This window comes from Macaca fascicularis, chromosome 20 (genome assembly GCF_037993035.2).
Source record: "Macaca fascicularis isolate 582-1 chromosome 20, T2T-MFA8v1.1".
Taxonomy (NCBI): Eukaryota; Metazoa; Chordata; class Mammalia; order Primates; family Cercopithecidae; genus Macaca; species Macaca fascicularis.
The window spans coordinates 65,130,103-65,151,151 of NC_088394.1; the positions used below are offsets into that span (position 1 = coordinate 65,130,103).

At 45.9% G+C, this 21,049-nt stretch overlaps 1 protein-coding gene and 1 pseudogene across 6 annotated transcripts in view; one reads left to right on the forward strand and one right to left on the reverse strand.

Annotated features, from left to right (window-relative positions):
* Positions 1-21,049, forward strand: part of TANGO6 (transport and golgi organization 6 homolog) — a 257,551-nt gene that overhangs the window by 199,379 nt on the left and 37,123 nt on the right. For 4 of the 6 annotated variants that reach the window (XR_010583644.2, XR_012429092.1, XM_065536620.2 and 1 more), the window contains one exon: positions 19,287-19,400. Coding sequence is in view for 2 of the 6 variants with exons in the window: in XM_065536620.2 (XP_065392692.1) it covers positions 19,287-19,400 (114 nt within the window). In the remaining 4 variants the exon portion in view is untranslated. Of the gene's footprint in view, positions 1-19,286; positions 19,401-20,656; positions 20,743-21,049 lie in introns of all 6 variants that reach the window. The other 2 variants (XR_010583643.2, XR_012429091.1) reach the window with 1 other exon arrangement.
* Positions 2,241-3,047, reverse strand: LOC102144540 (deoxyuridine 5'-triphosphate nucleotidohydrolase, mitochondrial-like; annotated as a pseudogene).

The window sequence follows — 21,049 nt, forward strand, 5'->3', positions numbered from 1 at the left end:
TTGAAACTGAGTTTCACTCTGTCACCCAGGCTGGAGTGCAGTGGCACAATCTTGGCTCACTGCAACCTCTGCCTCCTGGATTCAAATGATTCTCCTGCCTTACTCTCCCATGTAGCTGGGACCATGTGCCACCACACCTGGCAAATTTTTGTATTTTTAGTATAGACAGGGTTTCACCATGTTGGCCAGGCTGGTCTTGAACTCATGACCTCAGGCGATCCACCTGCCTCGGCCTCCCAAAGTGTTAGGATTACAGGCATGAGCCACCACACCTGAACTCAGGGTTTATTAATTAATGAAATGTGCATCTTGCCCCTGGCCTCTTTGAGTGTCTTTCTCTAGCCTCTTTTTTTGTTTGTTGGTTTTTTGTTTGTTTGTTTGTTTTGACACGGAGTCTTGCTCTGTAGCCCAGGCTGGAGTGCAGTGGCACGATCTCGGCTCCCAGTTCAAGCAATTCTCCTGCCTCAGCCTCCGGAGTAGCTGGGATTACAGGTGCACGCCACCATGCCCAGCTAATTTTTGTATTTTTAGAAGAGACTTTGTGATCTGCTCACCTCAGCCTCCCAAAGTGCTGAGATTGCAGGCATGAGCCACCACTCCTGGTCCCTCTAGCCTGGTTTTTTTTTTTTTTTTTTTTTTTTTTTTTTTTTTTTTGAGACAGAGTCTGGCTCTGTCGCCCAGGCTGGAGTGCAGTGGCCAGATCTCCGCTCACTGCAAGCTCCGCCTCCCGGGTTTGCACAATTCTCCTGCCTCAGCCTCCCGAGCAGCTGGAACTACAGGCGCCTGCCACCTCTCCCGGCTTATTTTTTTTTGTATTTTTAGTAGAGACGGGGTTTCACCATGTTAGCCAGGATGGTCTCGATCTCCTGACCTCGTGATCCGCCCGTCTCGGCCTCCCAAAGTGCTGGGATTACAGGCTTGAGCCACCGCGCCCGGCCCCTCTAGCCTGTTAAATTGTACCTTTACCCTGTATTTATGTACTTATCATTGTATCAGTGTATATCTTGAGTATCTGCTGTGTGTACCTACTCTGCTGTTTAGAGATGATGATAGACAGAAAAAGACTAGTTAACATATGGCCAGGAGTCTTTACTACCAATGTACATTGTACAAGTTTTTAAAAGAAGAAGATGCCTTATAAATTATAAATAAGTAAGTGAAATACAATTTAAATTATCTTTTTCTTTTTTTTTTCAAATGCAGTCTTTAATTCTGTCGCCCAGGCTGGAGTGCAGTGGTGGAATCTTGGCACACTACAACCTCCACCTTCCAGCAACCTCCACCTTCCAGGTTCAAGCGATTCTCCCACATTAGCCTCTTAAGTAGCTAGGATTACAGGCATGCGCCACCACGCCTGGTTAATTTTTGTATGTTTAGTAGAGACAGTGTTTCACCATGTTGGCCAGGCTGGTCTTGAATTCCTAGACTCAAGTGATCCTCCTGCCTCAGCCTCCCAAAGTGCTGCGTGGTGTCGGATTTTTCTTCTTAGTCACTTTGCAAGCCAGGGACCTCTGGCTGGGAATGCCCCATCCTGGCCTCACTTGGCTATGCTGGCGTGCCCCAGCTCACCTGTGTTATAGCTGGTACCACATTCAGGGTTCCCAAGCTCTTGTACCGCACCCAAGGAAAATGAGGATACACTGAACATTGAAGGGTGAAGAGGGTGGAGAAGAATTTTATTGAGCGATGAAACGACTCTCAGCAGAGAAGGGAGCTGGAGAGAGGATGTGAAGGGGCAGGTTGTCTTCCCCAAAATCAAGTTGTCTCTTCCCTGAAGTCAACCCATTTCCTCCTCTATTGACTGAGTCTGGGGTCTTCATAGGCACATGACGCATGCTGATTGGTTTGTGAGTATGCAAAAAAGGTTAAAACAAGGCACCACTCAAAGGTGGGCCTGACAGTATAGAAAACCAGTTAGGAAATGGTAGGTGTATGTAAAATAGGTGAAGGGTGGGCACTAATCAGAGGAAAATGTGCCAAACAGGAAGACAAGTTTTCAATTCAGTCTGAGAATTTAACTTGTAGCTTAGCTTTTGGGCTTTAAACTGTCTTCAGCTTGGAGGTGGGGTTGCACTGGGCACCTGCCCCTATCCGCCTAGGTGTTTGGCTGCCGCCTGTAGATATCACTGGGATTACAGGCATGAGCCATTGCACCTGGCCTTTTTTTTTTTTTTTAATCTTTAAGCAAAAACTCTTTAAGACCAGGTATGATTTCTCATTTTCTATTCTTGGCATAAATTTTAATTCTTTCTAGTGGAACCAAAACCTCCTGAACCCCTTTCAGTGTCATCCAAATCTTAAACTTCTTCTATTTCTGGTTAAAAAAATTTAGTTCACAAATGAGCTATGCAATTTGATGACCTTTTTTGACTTCAAACTTTTCTTTTTTTTTTTTTTGACACATTGTTTCACTCTGTTGCCCAGGCTGGAGTACAGTGGCACGATCTCAGCTCACTGCAACCTCTGCCTCCCGGGTTCAAGTAATCCTCTTGCCTCAGCCTCCCAGGTAGCTGGGATTACAGGCACCCGTAACCACACTCGGCCAATTTTTGTATTTTTAATAGAGACAGGGTTTCACCATGTTGGCCAGGCTGGTCTCAAACTCCTGACCTCAAGTGATCTACCCACCTCAGCCTCCCAAAGTGCTGGGATTACAGGCTTGAGCCACCACGCCCCACCAACTTCAAACTTTTTTTTGCCAAAATTAAATAGTACACAATCAACATGTACACTATAATCTTTCTCTCTGACACCAGTTCCTACATCTAGAAAGTGTTTTGCAGCCAAACCAGACCATGGAGCCACTCTTCCATAACACCCAGAAGGAAGGGCTGTCTGAGTGTCCATTTTCACAAGAGCTTTCTCTGTAGGTGGTATTGTATCATCATAGGTACTGTACAGGTCATAGCTCGCAACCTGCATGGACCCCCAGGTTGAGGCCATGGGGTGTTCAGAGAGCCAGACAAAGCAAGCTGCGTGCTGCCTTCCTCTGTAGGCCAGGCCTGCTAGCTGGGGGAAATGGCAAGTGTCTTATCAAAGCAGGGCATGGCAGAGCGAGAAGGTGAGTAGAAGAGAGGATCAAATCTGTTTGTTTGTTTGTTTACAGTGGTGGAATCTTGGCACACTGCAACCTCCACCTTCCAGCAACCTCCACCTTCCAGGTTCAAGCGATTCTCCCACATGAGCCTCTTAAGTAGCTAGGATTACAGGCATGCGCCACCACGCCTGGTTAATTTTTGTATGTTTAGTAGAGACAGTGTTTCACCATGTTGGCCAGGCTGGTCCTGAATTCCTAGACTCAAGACTCAAGTGATCCTCCTGCCTCAGCCTCCCAAAGTGCTGGTGGGGTCGGATTTTTCTTCTTAGTCACTTTGCAAGCCAGGGACCTCTGGCTGGGAATGCCCCATCCTGGCCTCACTTGGCTATGCTGGCGTGCCCCAGCTCACCTGTGTTAGCTTGTACCTCATTCAGCGGTTCCCAAGCTCTTGTACCGCACCCAAGGAAAATGAGGATACACTGGATATTGAAGGGTGAGGAGTCTTCAACGTGATGGAGTCTTGCTTCAATTGTGATGGAGTCTTGCTCCGTCACCTGGGCTGGAGTGCAGTTGTGTGATCTTGACTCACTGCAGCCTCCACCTCCCAGGTTTCAGGAGTGAGAGGATCAAATCTTAAGAAGGATCTACTGAGGGGGAATTTTCCTTTTTCCTTTTTCTTTTTTCTTTTTTTTTTTTTTTTTTTCGTGAGATGGAGTCTCACTTTGCTCCCCAGGCTGTAGTACAGTGGTGTAATCTCGGCTCACTGCAACCTCCACCTCCTGCATTCAAGCGATTCCCCTGTCTTAGCCTCCTGAGTAGCTGGGATTACAGGTGTGAGCCACCATGCCCGGCTAATTTTTGTATTTTTGGTGGAGATGGGATTTCGCCATGTTGGCCAGCTGGTCTCGAACTCCTGACCTCAAGTGATCCGCGTGCCTCAGCCTCCCAAAGTGCTGGGATTACAGGCATGAGCCACTGTGCCCAGGCCTGAGAGGGAATTTTTTTCAATGTTTGGCAGTTGTGTCATATCAATAAGCAGAGAAGCCCACTCACAGATGTATGTATACACTTGAATTTATGGTATTTCCTGATTCTTGAGCTTCATATATTTTGCTTTATTTGGTTATAAGGGCTACTCTTTTCATTAAATTTCAACCTAGGATTTTCAGAAAAGTTACACATATATCAGTTATTTCCTTCCCTTTTACTGTTCTCTGAGAGATCACCAGGGATATCCCATTCCTCGGTTTTTGTATCTTCTTTTCTTTTAATAACTTAGAAACAACAACATTAAGTACCTACTTAAAACCCAAGTGCTCTAATATATGTGAACCATTAGGCATCTCATCCTGTTTTAGATGGACTTAGCAAATCTCTTGTTCTTTAGTGTTATTAACTTGTAACACTTAAGAGAAGGCTTTTATGGGTCTATTTGGTTATATTGTCTGACGGTTTCAGACTACTGTAACTTTTCTGGGTCAGATACTGAAATGATTCCCACATTTTTTTTCTCTGTTTTCTTGGTCTCTTCACATAACCCAAACCAAACTGAACTGTAAACTGTGTACTAAAACAAGTTACTGGTCCATGATCTGAACCAAACCCAATTTTTTTTTTTTTTTTTTTTGAGATGAATTCTTGCTCTGTTACCCAGACTGGAGTACAATGGTGTGATCTCAGCTCACTGCAACCTCCGCCTCCCGGGTTAAAGCAATTCTCCTACTATAGCCTCCCAAGTAGCTGGGATTACAGGTGACTGCCACCACACCCAACTAATATTTGTAATTTTTTTTTCTTTCTTTCTTTTTTTTTTTTTTTTTGAAACGGAGTCTTCCTCTGTCGCCCAAGCTGGAGTGCAGTGGCATGATCTCTACTCACTGCAACCTCCAGCCCCCGGGTTCAAGCAATACTCCTGCCTCAGCCTCCCGAGTAGCTGGGATTACAGGCACCTGCTACCACGCCTGGATAATTTCTGTATTTTTGGTAGAGACAGGGTTTCAGCATCTTGGCTAGGATGGTCTTGAACTTCTGACCTCAGGTGATCCATCTGATTCAGGCCTCCCAAAGTGTTGGAATTATAGGCATGAGCCACCGCACCCAGCCCTCCAAATATTATTATTTTTAAATAATGGCTTTACTGAGATACACTTCACACACTATACAAGTTACCCATTTAAAGTGTACAATTCAGGCCAGGTGCAGAGGCTCACGCCTATAATTTCAGCACTTTGGGAGGCCAAGGCAGGCAGATCACCTGAGGTCAGGAGTTCAAGACCAGCCTGGCCAACATGGTGAAACCCCCTCTCTACCAAAAATACAAAATTAATTAGCCAGGCGTGGTGGCACATCCCTGTAATCTCAGCTACTTAGGAGGCTGTGGCAGGAGAATCGCTTGAACATGGGAGGTGGAGGTTGCAGTGAGCTAAAATTGCACCACTACACTGTAGTCTAGATGACAGAGCAAGACTTTGTCTCAAAAGAAAATAAAAATAAAGTGTACAACTCAATGGTTTTTAGTACATTCAGAGTTGTTGGTACAATCACACACACTTTTTTTTTTTTTAAGAGATGGGGTCTTGCTATGCTGTCCAGGTTGGTCTCGAACTCCTGGGCTGAAGTGATCCACCTGCCTCAGCCTTCTGAGTAGCTGGAACTATTGGCACACACCACCATGCCCAGTTAAAAAAAAAAATTAACATAGCCATGCATTTCAGAAAAGTTTTCTGCAGATCTCCAAGTGGACCAGCTGAGACTTGATGGGATCTATATATTTTGTAAAACTAATGAACCTGAACAATACCTGAATATCATGACCTCTGAACTCAAACATTAAGACTGTATTTATTTTTGAATCCCTAGACTGTTCTCTTTCTCTCTCCTAAGGAAACTGTAGCATGCTAGCAGCATATGATTTACTATCCAAAGTGTTAGAGAAATTTCTTGGTTTTGGTTGATTAGGAAGATTAAGCTAAAGCAGATTTTGTAACATTCAAGAAACATCATCTGTCAGGAGACCCACCCGACCTATTGAAAGATAACAAAACTGCCAGGTACACTTGGAAATGGGAATGAATGAGAGCCCAACTACACCATCTGTTTAACTGCATTCACTTGAACAAATGACTTTGAGTTCAGTTTCTTGATCTAGAAAATGGGATTAAAATACCTGTAATGCAAGATTGTTACAAGATTGTTACAAGACATATATGTTTGACATAACGATTTATTCAACAATTTGTATTGAGTGCCTACTACATGCCAAGCAGTATTCTGGACACTTAAGACACATCACTCTTCAAACTAGACAGTGATTCCCATCTTCATGGAGCTTCTATTCTAGAGAGAGTAGACAGGTAATAAATGCTATATATAATCAGTAAGTAAAGTATCTAGTATATTAGACCATGACAAGTGCTATGGAAAAAAAAAAAAGTAGGAGAAGGGAAACTGATGAGGATTGTAGTCTTAGGTGGTGGGGCGGCTGCAGTGCTCAACAGGGTATCAGGTGAGTCTCACTGAGAAGGTGCCATTCTAGTACAGACATTTTATTTTTCTATATTAAGATTTTTCTTAAGGATCATCTTGGTCATTTGAAGGGGGCTGATGATGACAGTGATAAGGATGAGCATTAAGGAAATAAGAAGAACAGGCTGGGTGTGGTGGCTCACACCTATAATCCCAGGACTTTGGGAGGCCAAAGTGGGTGGATCACCTAAGGTCAAGAGTTCAAGACCAGCCTGGCCAGGATGGTGAAACCCCATCTCTACTAACAATACAAAAATTAGCCGAGAGTGTTGGCAAGCACCTGTAATCTCAGCTACTCAGGAGGCTGAGGCAGGAGAATCGCTTGAACCTGGGAGGCAGAGATTGCAGTGAGCCAAGATCACGTCACTGTACCCCAGCCTGGGTGACAGAGCAAGACTCCATCTCAAAAAAAAAAAAAAGGAAATAAGAAGAGCAGAGTGACCAGTGTCCTTCAGATGTCCCCAGCCGTATGTTTTCAAAACAACTGCCGTGTTAGGGGCTGAGGATACAAAACCCTGTCAGATACCACCTTGCCTTCTGGGCGTGGGGAATATGGCAGACACAGACATCAGTGATTACAATTATAGTCCACTGGGATCGATGCTATGGGAGCACCTTTGAGGAGTCCCTTGGTCAGGTTCGGGTATTGGCAAAGATGTCCTGGAGGAAGAAATCCTTGGAGCTGAATCCAGAGAACAAGTAGAAATTAGGTAAAAAAAAGTCAGGGATGAGCATTTCAGCAGAGGGAGCAGCTGTGCAAAGGGCATGAGATGGCCTGACATGTTTAGGAAGGTTCCAAATGCTGTAGTGAAGGGGCGGGGGCTAAGTTTAACTGCGTTCACTTGAACAAATGCAGAAGCTGAGGCAAGAAAGCGCAGGTAGGGGCCACATCATGAAAGGCCTTGTTACTTTATGGCTTCCTGGCTCACAGCAAGAATCAAGCCTTGTGCAAATAGGTAGTAGGTTGTTTGCCTACCATGGGTGCTGACACAAAGAAAAGCACCGTTTTCCTTTATGTTTCAACCTTAAAACAGGTGAGGGCAGGGCACTGTGGCTCACGCCTGTAATCTCAGCACTTTAGGAGGCCGAGGTGGGCAGATCACGAGGTCAAGAGATCGAGACCATCCTGGCCAACATGGTGAAACTCCATCTCTACTAAACAAAAGTACAAAAATTAGCTGGCCTGGTGGTGCACACCTGTAGTCCCAGCTACTCAGGAAGCTGAGGCAGGAAAATTGCTTGAACCTGGGAGGTGGAGGTTGCAGTGAACCAAGATCATACTACTGCACTCCAGCCTGGCAACAGAGCAAGACTCGATCTCAAAAAATAAAATAAAATAAATTAAAAATAAAAAAAAAACTTGAGATGCGGAGCTGCTGCTTTGGGGCGCCTTCCTGGCAAACCTCTTGTCCAGTGATCCTGCCCCACTTCTAGAGAGCTAGACTGTTTCTACAGAATCAGTCCCAGGAATGTTTGTGGTCATTAGTAAATTGTGAGCACAACAAGGGCAGAACTCATCTTGATTCACCTTGTCATACCCCCTAGTACCTATCACAGTGCTTGGTACATAGTGGATGCTAAGTGTTGGCTGATTAATACAATATTGAATGTTTCAAGAGCGGAGAAAGCTGGTTGGGAAGGCTAGTTCCTATGTGTTTCAATAATAGTCATAGCAAGGCCAGGCACGGTGGCTCAGACCTATAATCTCAACACTTTGGGAGGCCGAGGTAGGCAGATCACTTGAGGTTAGGAGTTCAAGACCAGCCTGGGCAACATGGTTAAATCCCATCTCTACCAAAAAGTACCAGAATTAGCCAGGTGTGGTGGCACACGCCTGTAGTCCCAGCTACTTGGGAGGCTGAGGTAGGAGAACTGCTTGAAGCTGGGAGGCAGAGGATACAGTGAGCTGTGATGGTATCCTTGCACTCCAGCCTGGGCAACACAGTGAGACCCTGTCTCAAAAAAAATAGTCATAACAGCATAGCAAGCACTCTATACTCCTGAGTACCTTACAGATGTCAACTGATCCAATTTTCTTTTTTCTTTTTTTTTTTTTTTTTGAGATGGAGTCTCTCTCTGTCGCCCAGGCTGGAGTGCAGTGGCACAATTTTGGCTCACTGCAAGCTCCGCCTCCCGAGTTCATGCCATTTTCCTGCCTCAGCCTCCCCAGTAGCTGGGACTACAGGTGCCCGCCACCATGCCTGGTTAATTTTTTGTATTTTTAGTAGTGATGGGGTTTCACCGTGTTAGCCAGGATGGTCTCGATCTCCTGGCCTCGTGATCCGCCCACCTCAACCTCCCAAAGTGCTAGGATTACAGGCATGAGCCGCTGCACCTGGCCTACTGATCCAGTTTTCATAGAGGGAACTGAGGCACAGATAAATAAGTTGCCAAGGTTGTGCAACTAGAAAGTGGCAAGGCTGGGATTTGAATGCAGGTAGTTGGTTCCAGAAGTCAGCTCTTAACCACTCTTCTATATTGTCTCTCAATAAATGTTTTCATGCTGGGCACAGTGGCTCACATCTGTACTCCTAGCACTTTGGGAAGCCAAGGTGGGCAGATCACTTGAGCCCAGGAGTTCAAGACCAACCTGGGCAACACAGCGAGACCCTGTGTCTACAAAAATTCAAAAAAAAAAATTGGGGCAAGGTGATGCATGCCTGTAGTCCCAGCTACTTCGGAGACTGAGGCAGGAGGATCACCTGACCCTGGGGAGGGGAGGTCAAGGCTGTGGTGAGCCATGATCGCAACACTGCACTCCAGCCTGTGTAATAGAGTGAGACCCTGTTTCAAAAAAATAAATAAAAAAATAAATGTTTTCAGTTCATTTATAAGGTTGCTTTTGTGCCTTGGAAGCTGAATAGAATTGCCATATGAGAAAAGCTACACACAGGAAGGGTGATACAGCTCTGGTTTTTAATAGCACTTGCTTTTGGCAGTGAGACTTCAGAAGGCAATATTTTCCCTCTGATTTGAAAAAAAAACAGGTGTTTTCATCCCATATAATTTATCTCTCTTCCTTTTAGATGTTCCTTCTTATGCAGCATCCCATGTTCGCCTTGTCTTCGTTGCCAAACCAGCTACCTTGGGTGGACTACAAGTTTGAACATGTTGGATACCTGCCAGTCTTAGTATTTCAGCATTTGAGTCCTCCTATAGTCAGACAACTCTAGTTCATTCACACGCAAAGAGTGGGGTATTTGGCCTGGCTCTTAAGTAGTTCTTCATTCATTTATTCATTCAACAAATATGTAATGAGCACTTACCCTGTGCCAGTTGGGACTAGAGCCAAGCCATATGCTCTGTGCTAGGGACCCAGCTGTGAAGACAACAGAGTCCCTGTCCTCCTGGACCTGACTTCTGGAGAGGAGAGGTAGGCAGTAAACAAGTAAACATGGATATACAGATTTATACTGTGTCAGGTGATGATAAGCACCAAAGAGATAAATTTAGCAAGATAAGGAGCCCAAAGGGAGTTTGCTATTGTCTCGAATGGACAGGAAAAGCTTTCCTGACAAGTGACTTTTGTTTTTTGAGACAGTCAGTCTTGCTCTGTCGCCCAGGCTGGAGTGCAGTGGCACGATCTTGGCTCATTGCAACCTCCACCTCCTGGGTTCAAGCAATTCTCTTGCCTCAGCCTCCCAAGTAGCTGGGACTACAGGCGTGTGCCGCCCCACCCAGCTAATTTTTTCTGTGTTGTTTTAGTAGAGATGGGATTTCACCATGTTGTCCAGGCTGGTCTCAAACTCCTAAGCTCATGCAACCTGCCTGCCTCAGCCTGCCAAAGTGCTGGGATTACAGGAATGAGCCACTGTGCCTGACTGACAAGTGACCTTTGAGCAAAGATATAAGGAAGCAAGGGGTTGATCTAGAAACCTAGGGAGGGAGCATTCCAGGTGGAGGGAGATGTGAGTGCAGAGGCCCTGTGACAGGTACAGGCTTCATGTGCTGGAGAACAGTAAGGCCAGTGTGGCTTCACAGAAGAACAGGAGTTGGCACCAGAAAGGCAGTGGCCAGTCCCAGCGGAGCCTTGTGTGGACTTTTGCTTTCCCTGTAAGTGAGATGGGAAGCCAGGGTGGAAGAATGAAATGATCTAACTTCATTCGTTCATTCATTCATTCATTTATGGAGACAGAGCCTCACTCCGTCACCCAGGCCGCAGTACAGTGGCACAGTCTCAACTCATTGCAACTCTGCCTCCTGGGTTCAAGCAATTCTCTTGCCTCAACCTCTCAAGTAGCTGGGACTACAGGCATGCACCACAATGCCCAGCTAATTTTTTTATATTTTTACTAGAGACAGGGTTTCACCATGTTGCTCAGGCTAGTCTCAAACTCCTGAGTTCAGGCAATCCACCCGCCTTAGCCTCCCAAAGTGCTAGGATTACAGGCATGAGCCACCGTGTCCAGCCAATCTAACTTCTTTTAAAAAGTTACTGTTGGCCGGGCACAGTGGCTCACACCTGTAATCCCAGCCCTTTGGGAGGCTGAGGTGGGTGGATCACGAAGTCAGGAGTTCAAGAACAGCCTAGCCAAGATGGTGAAACCCCATCTCTACTAAAAACACAAAAAATTAGGTGTGGTGGCAGGCGCCTGTAATCTGGGGAGGCTGAGGCAGATAATTGCTTGAACCTGGAGGCTGAGGTTGCAGTGAGCCGAGATCACACCATTGCACTCCAGCCTGGGCGACAGAACAAGACTCCATCTCAAAAAAAAAAAAAAGTTACTGTTGCCAGGTGTGGTGGCTCATGCCTGTAATCTCACCACTTTGGGAGGCCAAGGCAGGCAGATCACCTGAGGTTAGGAGTTCGAGACCAGCCTGGTCAACAAGGTGAAACCCTGTCTCTACTAACAATACAACACCTAGCCCCATGTGGTGGCAGGTACCTATAATCCCAGCTACTCAGGAGGCTGAGGCAGGAGAATCACTTGAACCCAGGAGGCGGAGGTTGCAGTGAGCTGAGATCACACCATTATACTCCAGCCTGGGCAATAGAGAGAGACTTTGTCTCAAAAATAAGTAAATAAAATAAAAAGTTACTGTGGCTTTTTCTAGGACAGTTCTTTCAGTGTCCTGTGAAAGCCCTTGAAGTCTCAGAATTGCTTAGTTCCAGGGCGTGCTAGTGGAGAAGGAACTTGAGCTTTGGGAAACTTGTCTTTGCAAACAGAAGGAATTCTCCTTCGTGAGCATCTGTTATCTGGCAAGTATGCTAGAAGACACAAATAAAGGACCCAATCTCTTCCCTTAAGGAAGTTTCAGTAGCGTGTGTGAAATGCAGAGGAGTAAATCCACAGTGGATAGGAGTGACACGATAGAGCCAGCACAAAGCACTGGGGAACCCAGAGCTGGGACCCTGGGTTAACTTGTCAGGGCATCAAGAAGGTTATGTTGATCAAGTGTTAGCCAGGCAGAGGAAGAGGAGAAGCATAATCTATTTTGAGATCAAATTGAACAGCTTCCTTTCTGAGAAATCACCAAACTGGAGGATGATGCCAATGTGGCAGGAGGTCCTAGAGGCCCTGGGGACCCTAAATGGAAAACTGCCATGGCTTCCTCAGAGGCTTTGGTAGCAGCATGCAGGACTGGGCTCGCGGTCATGGTCAAGGCTGGAGCTGAGACTATGGAACTCATAGAGGCACGACTGAGGACAAGGAGTGGATACCCATCACCAAGCTGGGCCCTCTGGTCAAGCACATGAAGATCAAGTCCCTGGAGACCTATCTCTTCTCCCTGCCCATTGAGGAGTGTGATATCATTGGCTTTTTTCAGGGGGGCGTCTCTCATGGGTGAGGTTTTGAAGATTATGCTTGTGTAGAAACAGACCCACACTGGCCAGCGCACCAGATTCAAGGCATTTGCTACTGTTAGGAACTATCATGGCCACATCGGTCTAGGTGTCAAGTGCTTCAAGGAGGTTACTACTGCCATCTAAGGGACCATCATCCTGGCCAAGCTTTCCATTGTCCCTATGTGGTGATGTTATTGGGGGAACAAGACCGGCAAGTCCTACATCGCCCCCTGTATGGTGAACAGGCTGCTTTAGCTCTAAGCTAGTACACTTTATCCCTGCCCCCAGGAACAATGGCATCATCTCAACTCCTGTGTCCAAGATGCTGCTGCTGATGGCCGGTATTGACGACTGCTACACCTCAGCCAGGGGCTGCACTGCCACCCTGGACAACTTCACCAAGGCTACCTTTGATGCCATCTCTAGGACCTATAGCTGCCTGACCCCCAACCTCTGGAAAGACACTATTCACCAAGCCTCCCTGTCAGGAATGCACTGACCATCTCATCAAGACCCACACCAGAGTCTCCATGCAGAGGACTCAGGCTCCAGCTGTGTTTACAACATAAGCTTTCTTTTTTTTTTTTTTTTTTTTTGAGACAGAGTCTCACTGTGTCGCCAGGTTGGAGTGCAGTGGGGATCTCGGCTCACTGCAACCTCTGCCTCCCGGGTTCAAGCGATTCTCTTTCCTCAGCTTCCCGAGTAGCTGGGATTACAGGTGTGCGCCACCAGGCCTGGCTAATTTTTGTATATTTAGTAGAGATGGGGTTTCACCACATTGGCCAGGCTCGTCTCGAACTCCTGACCTCAGGTGATCCGCCTGCCTCGGCCTCCCAAAGTCCTGGGATTACAGGCATGAGCCACTGTACCTGGCCACAACATAAGCTGGCATACAAGAAGAATAAAGTGAATTAAACCTGTTAAAAATAATAAGCAGAAGAAAATGAAATTGAACAAACCAGCCACTGTAGTCCCTTCTAACACAACGTGGTCTGAGGGCATCAGAGCCCTTCCTCTCTGGCTATGGCTCTTCGGCATCTGAAGAAAGTTGTCGTAACTATTGGGTGATCCAGATTTGGGCACTGTCTGCTCTGATGGTGCCAGCTGGTCGGGAAGGAATACAAAGTATAGGCTCACCCCTTCCACAGTCACTATACTGGGAATTCAGGTTTTTCCTCTCTGTTGATGTCAAGAATTAATCTGTAGAGAACATTCTTTTTTTTTTCTTTTTTTTTTTCCAATTTCTCCTTGTTCTTGTCAAAGGCCGTGTCGCTTAAAACCAAATCTTGATAGGTTCTTCATCTTTATCACTCTCTGTGAGAAGTAAATATGATTTAAGTGAACCACAGTGAGAGGCCTGTCCTCACTACAGCAAATAAGATGTGTCCCAGGCCGGACGTGGTGGCTCACGCCTGTAATCCCAGGACTTTGGGAGGCCCAGATGGGCGGATCACGAGGTCAGGAGATCGAGGCCATCCTGGCTAACACGGTGAAACCCCGTCTCTACTAAAAAATACAAAAAAAAAAAAAAACTAGCCGGGCGAGGTGGTGGGCGCCTGTAGTCCCAGCTACTCGGGAGGCTGAGGCAGGAGAATGGCGTAAACCCGGGAGGCGGAGCTTGCAGTGAGCTGAGATCCAGCCACTGCACTCCAGCCTGGGCGAGAGAGCCAGACTCCGTCTAAAAAAAAAAAAAAAAAAAATGTGTCCGAGGTGACAAGTCCAGTCTCCTTTTAACATGGTGCCCAGAATTCCACGTACCTGAGGTTTGGGGGCTGATACAAAGCCACTGCCTCTGATCCCACGGAATGACCTGAATTTATTATCAGTTTTGCACAATCAGTGCAGTTTGAGGATACATAGACCCCTGAGATGAGGCCTGAGATAGATGTTCTGGGAAACCCCAAGAAAGCTAAAGTGTCTGCCATGGTTTCTTTCATGGCGGGTTGAGTAAGCCAAGCTCATGAGAATGGTTGGTCACACTGTCTTTGCTGTTAAGGTTTCTTGGTTTACAGATGGTAAAGTTGTAGACAAGTTAGCAAACCAACTGAGTTTTAACAAAGGAAGCTTTAGCAAAATGGATGAAGATGCAGTTGGAAAATTAAAGTCATGCTTCCTTGATACGTACCTCAATTCTGGCAACTTCTCGCCTGGAATTTTCCAAAGTCAGTTTTTGGTAATCTTGCCATTTGTACTATCTTTATTTATATAGTTCTGGTTATGCTTGGTGTGTGCCAGCTGTTTTGGGAGTGTTTTTCCTTATTTCTCTTGGCTCCTGTTAAGTGTTAAATTGCTGAAACTGACCTTTAATGCTTCCAAAGCAATCAGCATGTTTCTCTCTGGATGGTTTTTAGAAGTGGATGCAATTTACTGATTTCACCAGTGAAGAGAAAGCCTTCCATAGTATGCTCTACTCAAAGCAGGTGACAAAAGGATGAATTTCTGGCTGGGCACAGTGACTCACGCCTATAATCCCAGCACTTTGGGAAGCCAAGGTGGGCAATCATTTGAGGTCAGGAGTTTGAGAGCCTGGCCAACATGGCAAAACCCTATCTCTACTAAAAATACAAAAATTAGCCAGGTGTGGTGGCAGGCGCGTGTAGCTACTCAGAAGACTGAGACAAGAATCGCTTGAACCCGGGAGGCAAAGGTTGCGGTAAGCTGCGAGCACACCACTGCACTCCAGCCTGGGCAACAGAGCAAGACTCTGCCTCAAAAAAAAAAAAAAAAAAAAGAATGGATTTCTGCCCTCTGAGAGAACTTAGAGAATAGAAATAATACACCAATTCATAAATTAGTAAAGACCTTACATCATCTATCTATCTCACCAAGGTTTTTAGAGGTAGAACTCAGTGTTCATTATGTTGTTGGAGTTGGAGGTGAGAGACTAGCCTTGAAGTGACTTTTCCAGCCTGGATACGTAGAAGAGAGTGGCCTACATCCTCCCCACTTCTAGTGTTGGCCAAGGGGTCTGTCTCTCTGGTCTGCTGGAGAGCAGCATTATAAGCTGGTTATGGGTGCCTGACCTGAACAGAAGGCTGTTCTAATCTTTAGATGATATCCGTAAGACTATATTGAAATTCTGATGCTCAAAAAACATGTTATGTGGCAGACCATTATACATTTCACATGATTTGGTCCTGGTGACAGAGGGGTTGAGGAAGTTTCCCAAATGCTCTTCAGTTCTCGGGCCTCTTCCTGATTGTCCTGGATGGCTGACTACAGATGGGTTTGGTGGAGTCTGGTGCATAAGTCACTAATAGCCCATAGCAAGCAGAAGGCTATTTCAGCTGATCTCAGCAAGGCTTGTCATAACCAGCTCCTCTCTCAGTCATACCTTCAAGGTGGCACAGGGATTCAAGAATTGGCCTTGACTGGGGTGCAGTGGTTCATGCCTGGAATCCCAGCACTTTGGGAAGCCGAGGCAGGCGGATCACTTGAGTTGGGGAGTTTGAGACCAGCCTGGGCAACATGGCAAAACTCCATCTCTACAGAATCTACACAAATTAGCCATGTGTAGTGCTGGGCGCCTGCAGTCCCAGCTACTCAGGAGGCTGAGGTGGGAGGAGCGCCAGAGCCTGGGAGGTGAAGGCTGCAGTGAGCTGAGATCATGCCACTGCATTCCAGCCTGGGTGACACAGCGAGACCTTGTCTCCAAAAAAATAAAAAGAAGAAGAAGAAGGCTGGGCATGGTGGTGCATGCCTGTAGTCCCAGCTACTAGGGAGGCTGAGGTGGGAGGATTGCTTGAACCCTGGAAGCAGAGGTTGCTGTGAGCTGAGATCACTCTACTGCACTCCAGCCTGGGCAACAGAGCGAGATTCCATCTCAACAAAAAGAATTGCCCTTGAAGGAAAAGCCTTTTTCCAGGCAGGATGCTTCTGCCTGGACATCTCGACTGTGGGATTAATGCCCAAATGCCCAACTGTGAGAGCCGGCCTTACACTGAGACCTGAGGCGGAAGCATGACCCGCTTAGCAGAGAGAGGCAGAACAGAGGTGACAAAGGCAGACACCAACATGGTTCTAGGCAGGGAGCCTTGGTCAGCCAAACATGGAAGCAGGGACCCAAAGCTAAATGTAGAGGGGAGCAAGCAGAACGCCTAAGACCCTCCGCTCGGTCCATGGCCTTGGGCTGGCTTCCATAATTTAGCCATCAGACCAGATTTGACTTCCCTGTGTCAAGAGGGACTCAGACCTAGCTCTAACTTGTTTCTCTGGTTTCAGCTCTTACCTTGTAAATACTAAGCCTGAAAGTGGAGGTAGCTATTATATTGTTGCCTGTTTGGAGGTTGCCCAAGGAATTCCTCTTAGGACTGAATTGCTTCTACTGTTAATGCCAGAGGCATGGAAGCCACTGCTGGCCTTAGGGTTGGGCATCTCAAGTCAAAGGCAGAACAGCTTGCTGGGTCTTACTGAAAGCAGTCCCCAAAGGGTTGAACTCCTCTGGGATTTTCCTTCACTTGCAAGCTGCAAGTTTGTCTAATAGATGCACAACTTGATTAAATGCCAGTGCGTCACAGACGCAATTATACTTAAGAACGAGCTAGTTCTTCTAATCTCTCTGCCATCACTGATTAATTAGATACTTCGAACTATGCCCAACTGTTTGAAAGCTGTGAAAAATACAACCTGTATAGTTAAAATTTCTGCACAAGCCTGTTTCCTCACTTGTTCTCATATTCACCATTCTTTAAACATAATATGTATTTGTACGTGTTTCTAAACACAGTCTGGCTATTTTCCTATCATAATTAGATATCCTTCCACTACTGGCCAAGAAATATACTCACACAGTAAGTCCAACGACAAAAGTATATGAGAGGTCAGGCGCGGTGGCTCACATCTGTAATCCCAGCACTTTGGGAAGCTGAGGCAGGCAGATCACTTGAGGTCAGGAGTTCAAGACCAGCCTGGCCAACATGGTGAAACCCTGCCTCTGCCAAAAAATACAAAAAATTAACCAGGCATGGTGGCACATGCCTGTAGTCCTAGCCACTCAGGAGACTGAGGCACCAGAATCAGTTGAACCCAGGAGGTAGAGGTTGCAATGAGCCAAGATTGCACCACTGCACTCCAGCCTGGATGACAGAGCGAGATCCTGTCTCAAATAAATAAATAAAAGTATATGAGAGACCAGTTGAATAAGTTAGACATACCTTCAGATTGTTGCTGCCATTGGTCGCACTTTCAAAAAATTTTTTTTTCTCTTTTTAAATCTTACATGAATGCCTCAGAAAGGTTTGTTGTCATTATTATTAATTGTATCACTTCATTGAGATTTTCAAACATTTTTCTGCCTACCAGGAGTCAGGGAGGGGTACAGTGGCTATTACATTCAACTGTTTGATTTTATGACATAATTAACTATGTATCCGTTTTGCAAGTAATTTCCAGTCTTTCTTTCCTGTGATAGTATGGTCTTTTAAAGTAATTGAGCACTGGCCGGGCCCAGTAACTCATGCCTGTAATCCCAGCACTTTGGGAGGCTGAGGCGGGCAGATCACCTGAAGTCAGGAGTTCGAGACCAACCTGGCCAACATAGCGAAACTCTATCTCTACTAAAAATACAAAAATTTAGGTGGGCCAGGCGCAGTGGCTCACGCCTGTAATCCTAGCACTTTGGGAGGCTGAGGCAGGCAGATCACGAGGTCAGGAGATGGAGACCATCCTGGCTAACACAGTAAAACCCCATCTCTACTAAAAATACAAAAAATTAGCCAGGCATGGTGGTGGGTGCCTGTAGTCCCAGCTACTCGGGAGACTGAGGCAAGAGAATGGCATGAACCTGGGAGGCGGAGCTTGTAGTGAGCCAAGATCGTGCCACTGCACTCCAGCCTGGGTGACACAGTGAGACTCTTGTCTCAAAAAAAGTTAGGCATGGTTATGTGCACCTGTAGTCCAAGCTACTCAGGAGAATCACCTGAACCTAGGAGGCAGAGGTTGCAGTGAGCTGAGATTGCACCACTGCACTCCAGTCTGGGCGACAGAGCAAGACTCCGTCTCAAAAAAAAAAAAGTAACTGAGCACAGGCTTGACACGGTGGCTCATACCTGTAATCCTAGCACCTTGGGAGGGCAAGGCAGGAGGATTGCATAAGCCCAGGAGTTCAAGACCAGCTGGGCAACATGGTAAAACCTCATCCCTACAAAAAATAATCAAATTAGCCAGGCATGGTGGTGCACACCTGTAGTCTTAGCTACTTGGGAGGCTGAGGTGGGAGGGTCACTTGCACCCCTGCACTCCAGCCTGGGTGACAGAGTGAGACTCTGTCTCAAAACAAAACAGAAAAAATACATAAAGTAATTGAGCACAGAAAGCCCTATTCCATATTCAGGAAGTCTCTGAAAGTGACCCCTGCTGACTCACATCGGGTATACACTACATTTGTAGGACTGGAATGTCTGGACATGCTGAAGAAGATCAGTTAGAATATATCTGTATTTCTGTATCCCTAGGCTGAAACTTTCATCAATGGTACATTCACATTCATGCCAGACTGTGAACTCTGAAGTCTCCTTAGCTAAATCCCCATGATCCTCCTTCTCTAGAAGCAGCTATGGTTTGGACCGTCTTTTTTCCTTTGATTTGATGTTCTTAAAGGGGGACAAGGAACAATTCTTCCTCACTTCTGTGGAAATACTAGCATTTGACCTTACCTTTTAAAAAATACATATAATATACAGTACACATATTCCTTCCCACTCTATAATCTCGTTCTTAAATTCCAAACCAGATTTTGTCCTCTACCAGAAAAGCCAGACTGCATCAAGATCTCTCCCACTAGATCTCACCCTCTTTGTTGAGGATTAAGCAACTGTCCAGCCCTTTCTAAGCCAGATTGCTCTTGATGAATGTATAGTAAGTGGAACACAGTTGAAAGGTTATAGGTAATTGTGCAACTCTGATTCTTATCAACTTCATCTTCCTTCATCTTCCTAGGTAACAGCTTGCCTGATTGCTGTGGCCAAAACAGACAGTGAAGTTCAAGTACGCAGAGCTGCCATACATGTGGTTGTGCTGCTGCTTCGGGGACTCAGCCAGAAAGCTACTGAGGTCAGTCAGTCTCTCGCCCTTTGCAATTTCTCCACCTCTTTTATTTGTCTATTTCTCAATTTTCCTTTTACCAGGGAAGGCCTCAAACCTCTTCCGTCGATGGATTCATCCAAATGAGTCCGTCAACAGGGATTTTGTAGCAGGAAAAAATCCTTGTTTGTATCTTCAGTGTATGTCTGTATTACCTCAGTAACATTGACCAAACTATATACTAACTGCTGGAGAAAAACCAGAGCACAAGGTTATAGATTGAGGCCCTGAATCCTGGCATTGTCCTCATTGTTCCAAGGTGAGCTAGCTAGAACACATTCACCCTGCCCCTGCAGCATGAACTTCAGTGCCTTGCCTTCCTGACTCATTTAATTGTTCATTCTGAATTACTAAAGGGCCTCATTGAAGATGTTTCCTTTCTAGCTGAGTTCAATCCATGACATGTTAGTTGCTGCATAAATTAAATTTTCTTCCTCCTTCGAGAGGGTTTGGCTGGATTTCTCCCCAGTGTATGGCCCATACAGGAAGAAAGTATATATTTACATATATACTTTTACATGTCAGTATAATGTGGAAACACATTCCCAGTTGACTTCCTATGGAAAATTTGCATTAATAATTCACCACCCAGTATCCACAATGCTCATCTGTGGCTAACACATCGATATTTAACCAAGTGTCAGTGAAGCCATTATAAAAGTGATTCTTTTAGGCCAGGCTTCGTGACTCACACCTATAATCCCAGCGCTTAGGGAGACCGAGGCAGGCGGATCACCTGAAGTCAGGAGTTCGAGACCAGCTGACCAACATGGAGAAACCCCGTCTCTACTAAAAATACAAAATTAGCCGGGTGTGGTGGTGCATGCCTGTAATCCCAGCTACTCAGGAGGCTGAAACAGGAGAATTGCTTGAACCTGGGAGGCGGAGGTTGCAGTGAGCCGAGATGGCGCCATTGTACTCTAGCCTGGACAACAAGAGTGAAACTCTGTCTCAAAAAAAAAAAAAAAAAAAAAGTGATTGTTTTGTCACACACATGGGCTTTATTCATCCTAGAATGTTACCATATGGAGTTTCTGATGCCATTTTTGTACAGGCATGGACTCGGTAAGTTATCCCCTTCCTTTCCTACATAGCCACCTTTTCTCTTTACATAGCGACTTGCTGTTGTTGCAGCTCACTAGCGAGGCCGTTGGATTTCCCAGTGCTTTGGGAATAGTGCTTTACCCTCAGCTGCATTTCTCCCCCTTCTCCTCCACCTTGTGTAGGTGAAGGTTTGGATTGAATGAACTTATCTGCTATGAGCCTGTTCAACTACAAATTAGAAAAACTTCAACTACGATGTCCTAAACAAGTAAGGATTTTTCTCACATCACAAGAAATGTAAGTAGGTGGTGTCTGTTTAGCAGCTCAGTATCAACAGGATCAACATTTCTATAATCCTTGTGGCCTTTGCTTCATGGCTACAAGATAGCTGCTGCAGCTCTGGCCATTGTGAATGATTTAAATGAGTAAGAAAGAAGATAAGAGAAGGACAGCCGTAAGTGCTTTTGTTTCTTATTTTGGGGAACTAGGACAGTTTCCCAGAACCCCCCAGGAGAATTTCTATTTCGTTGGCCAAAACTGTGTCACACAATTGTTTCTAGCTGCAGAGGAGCCTG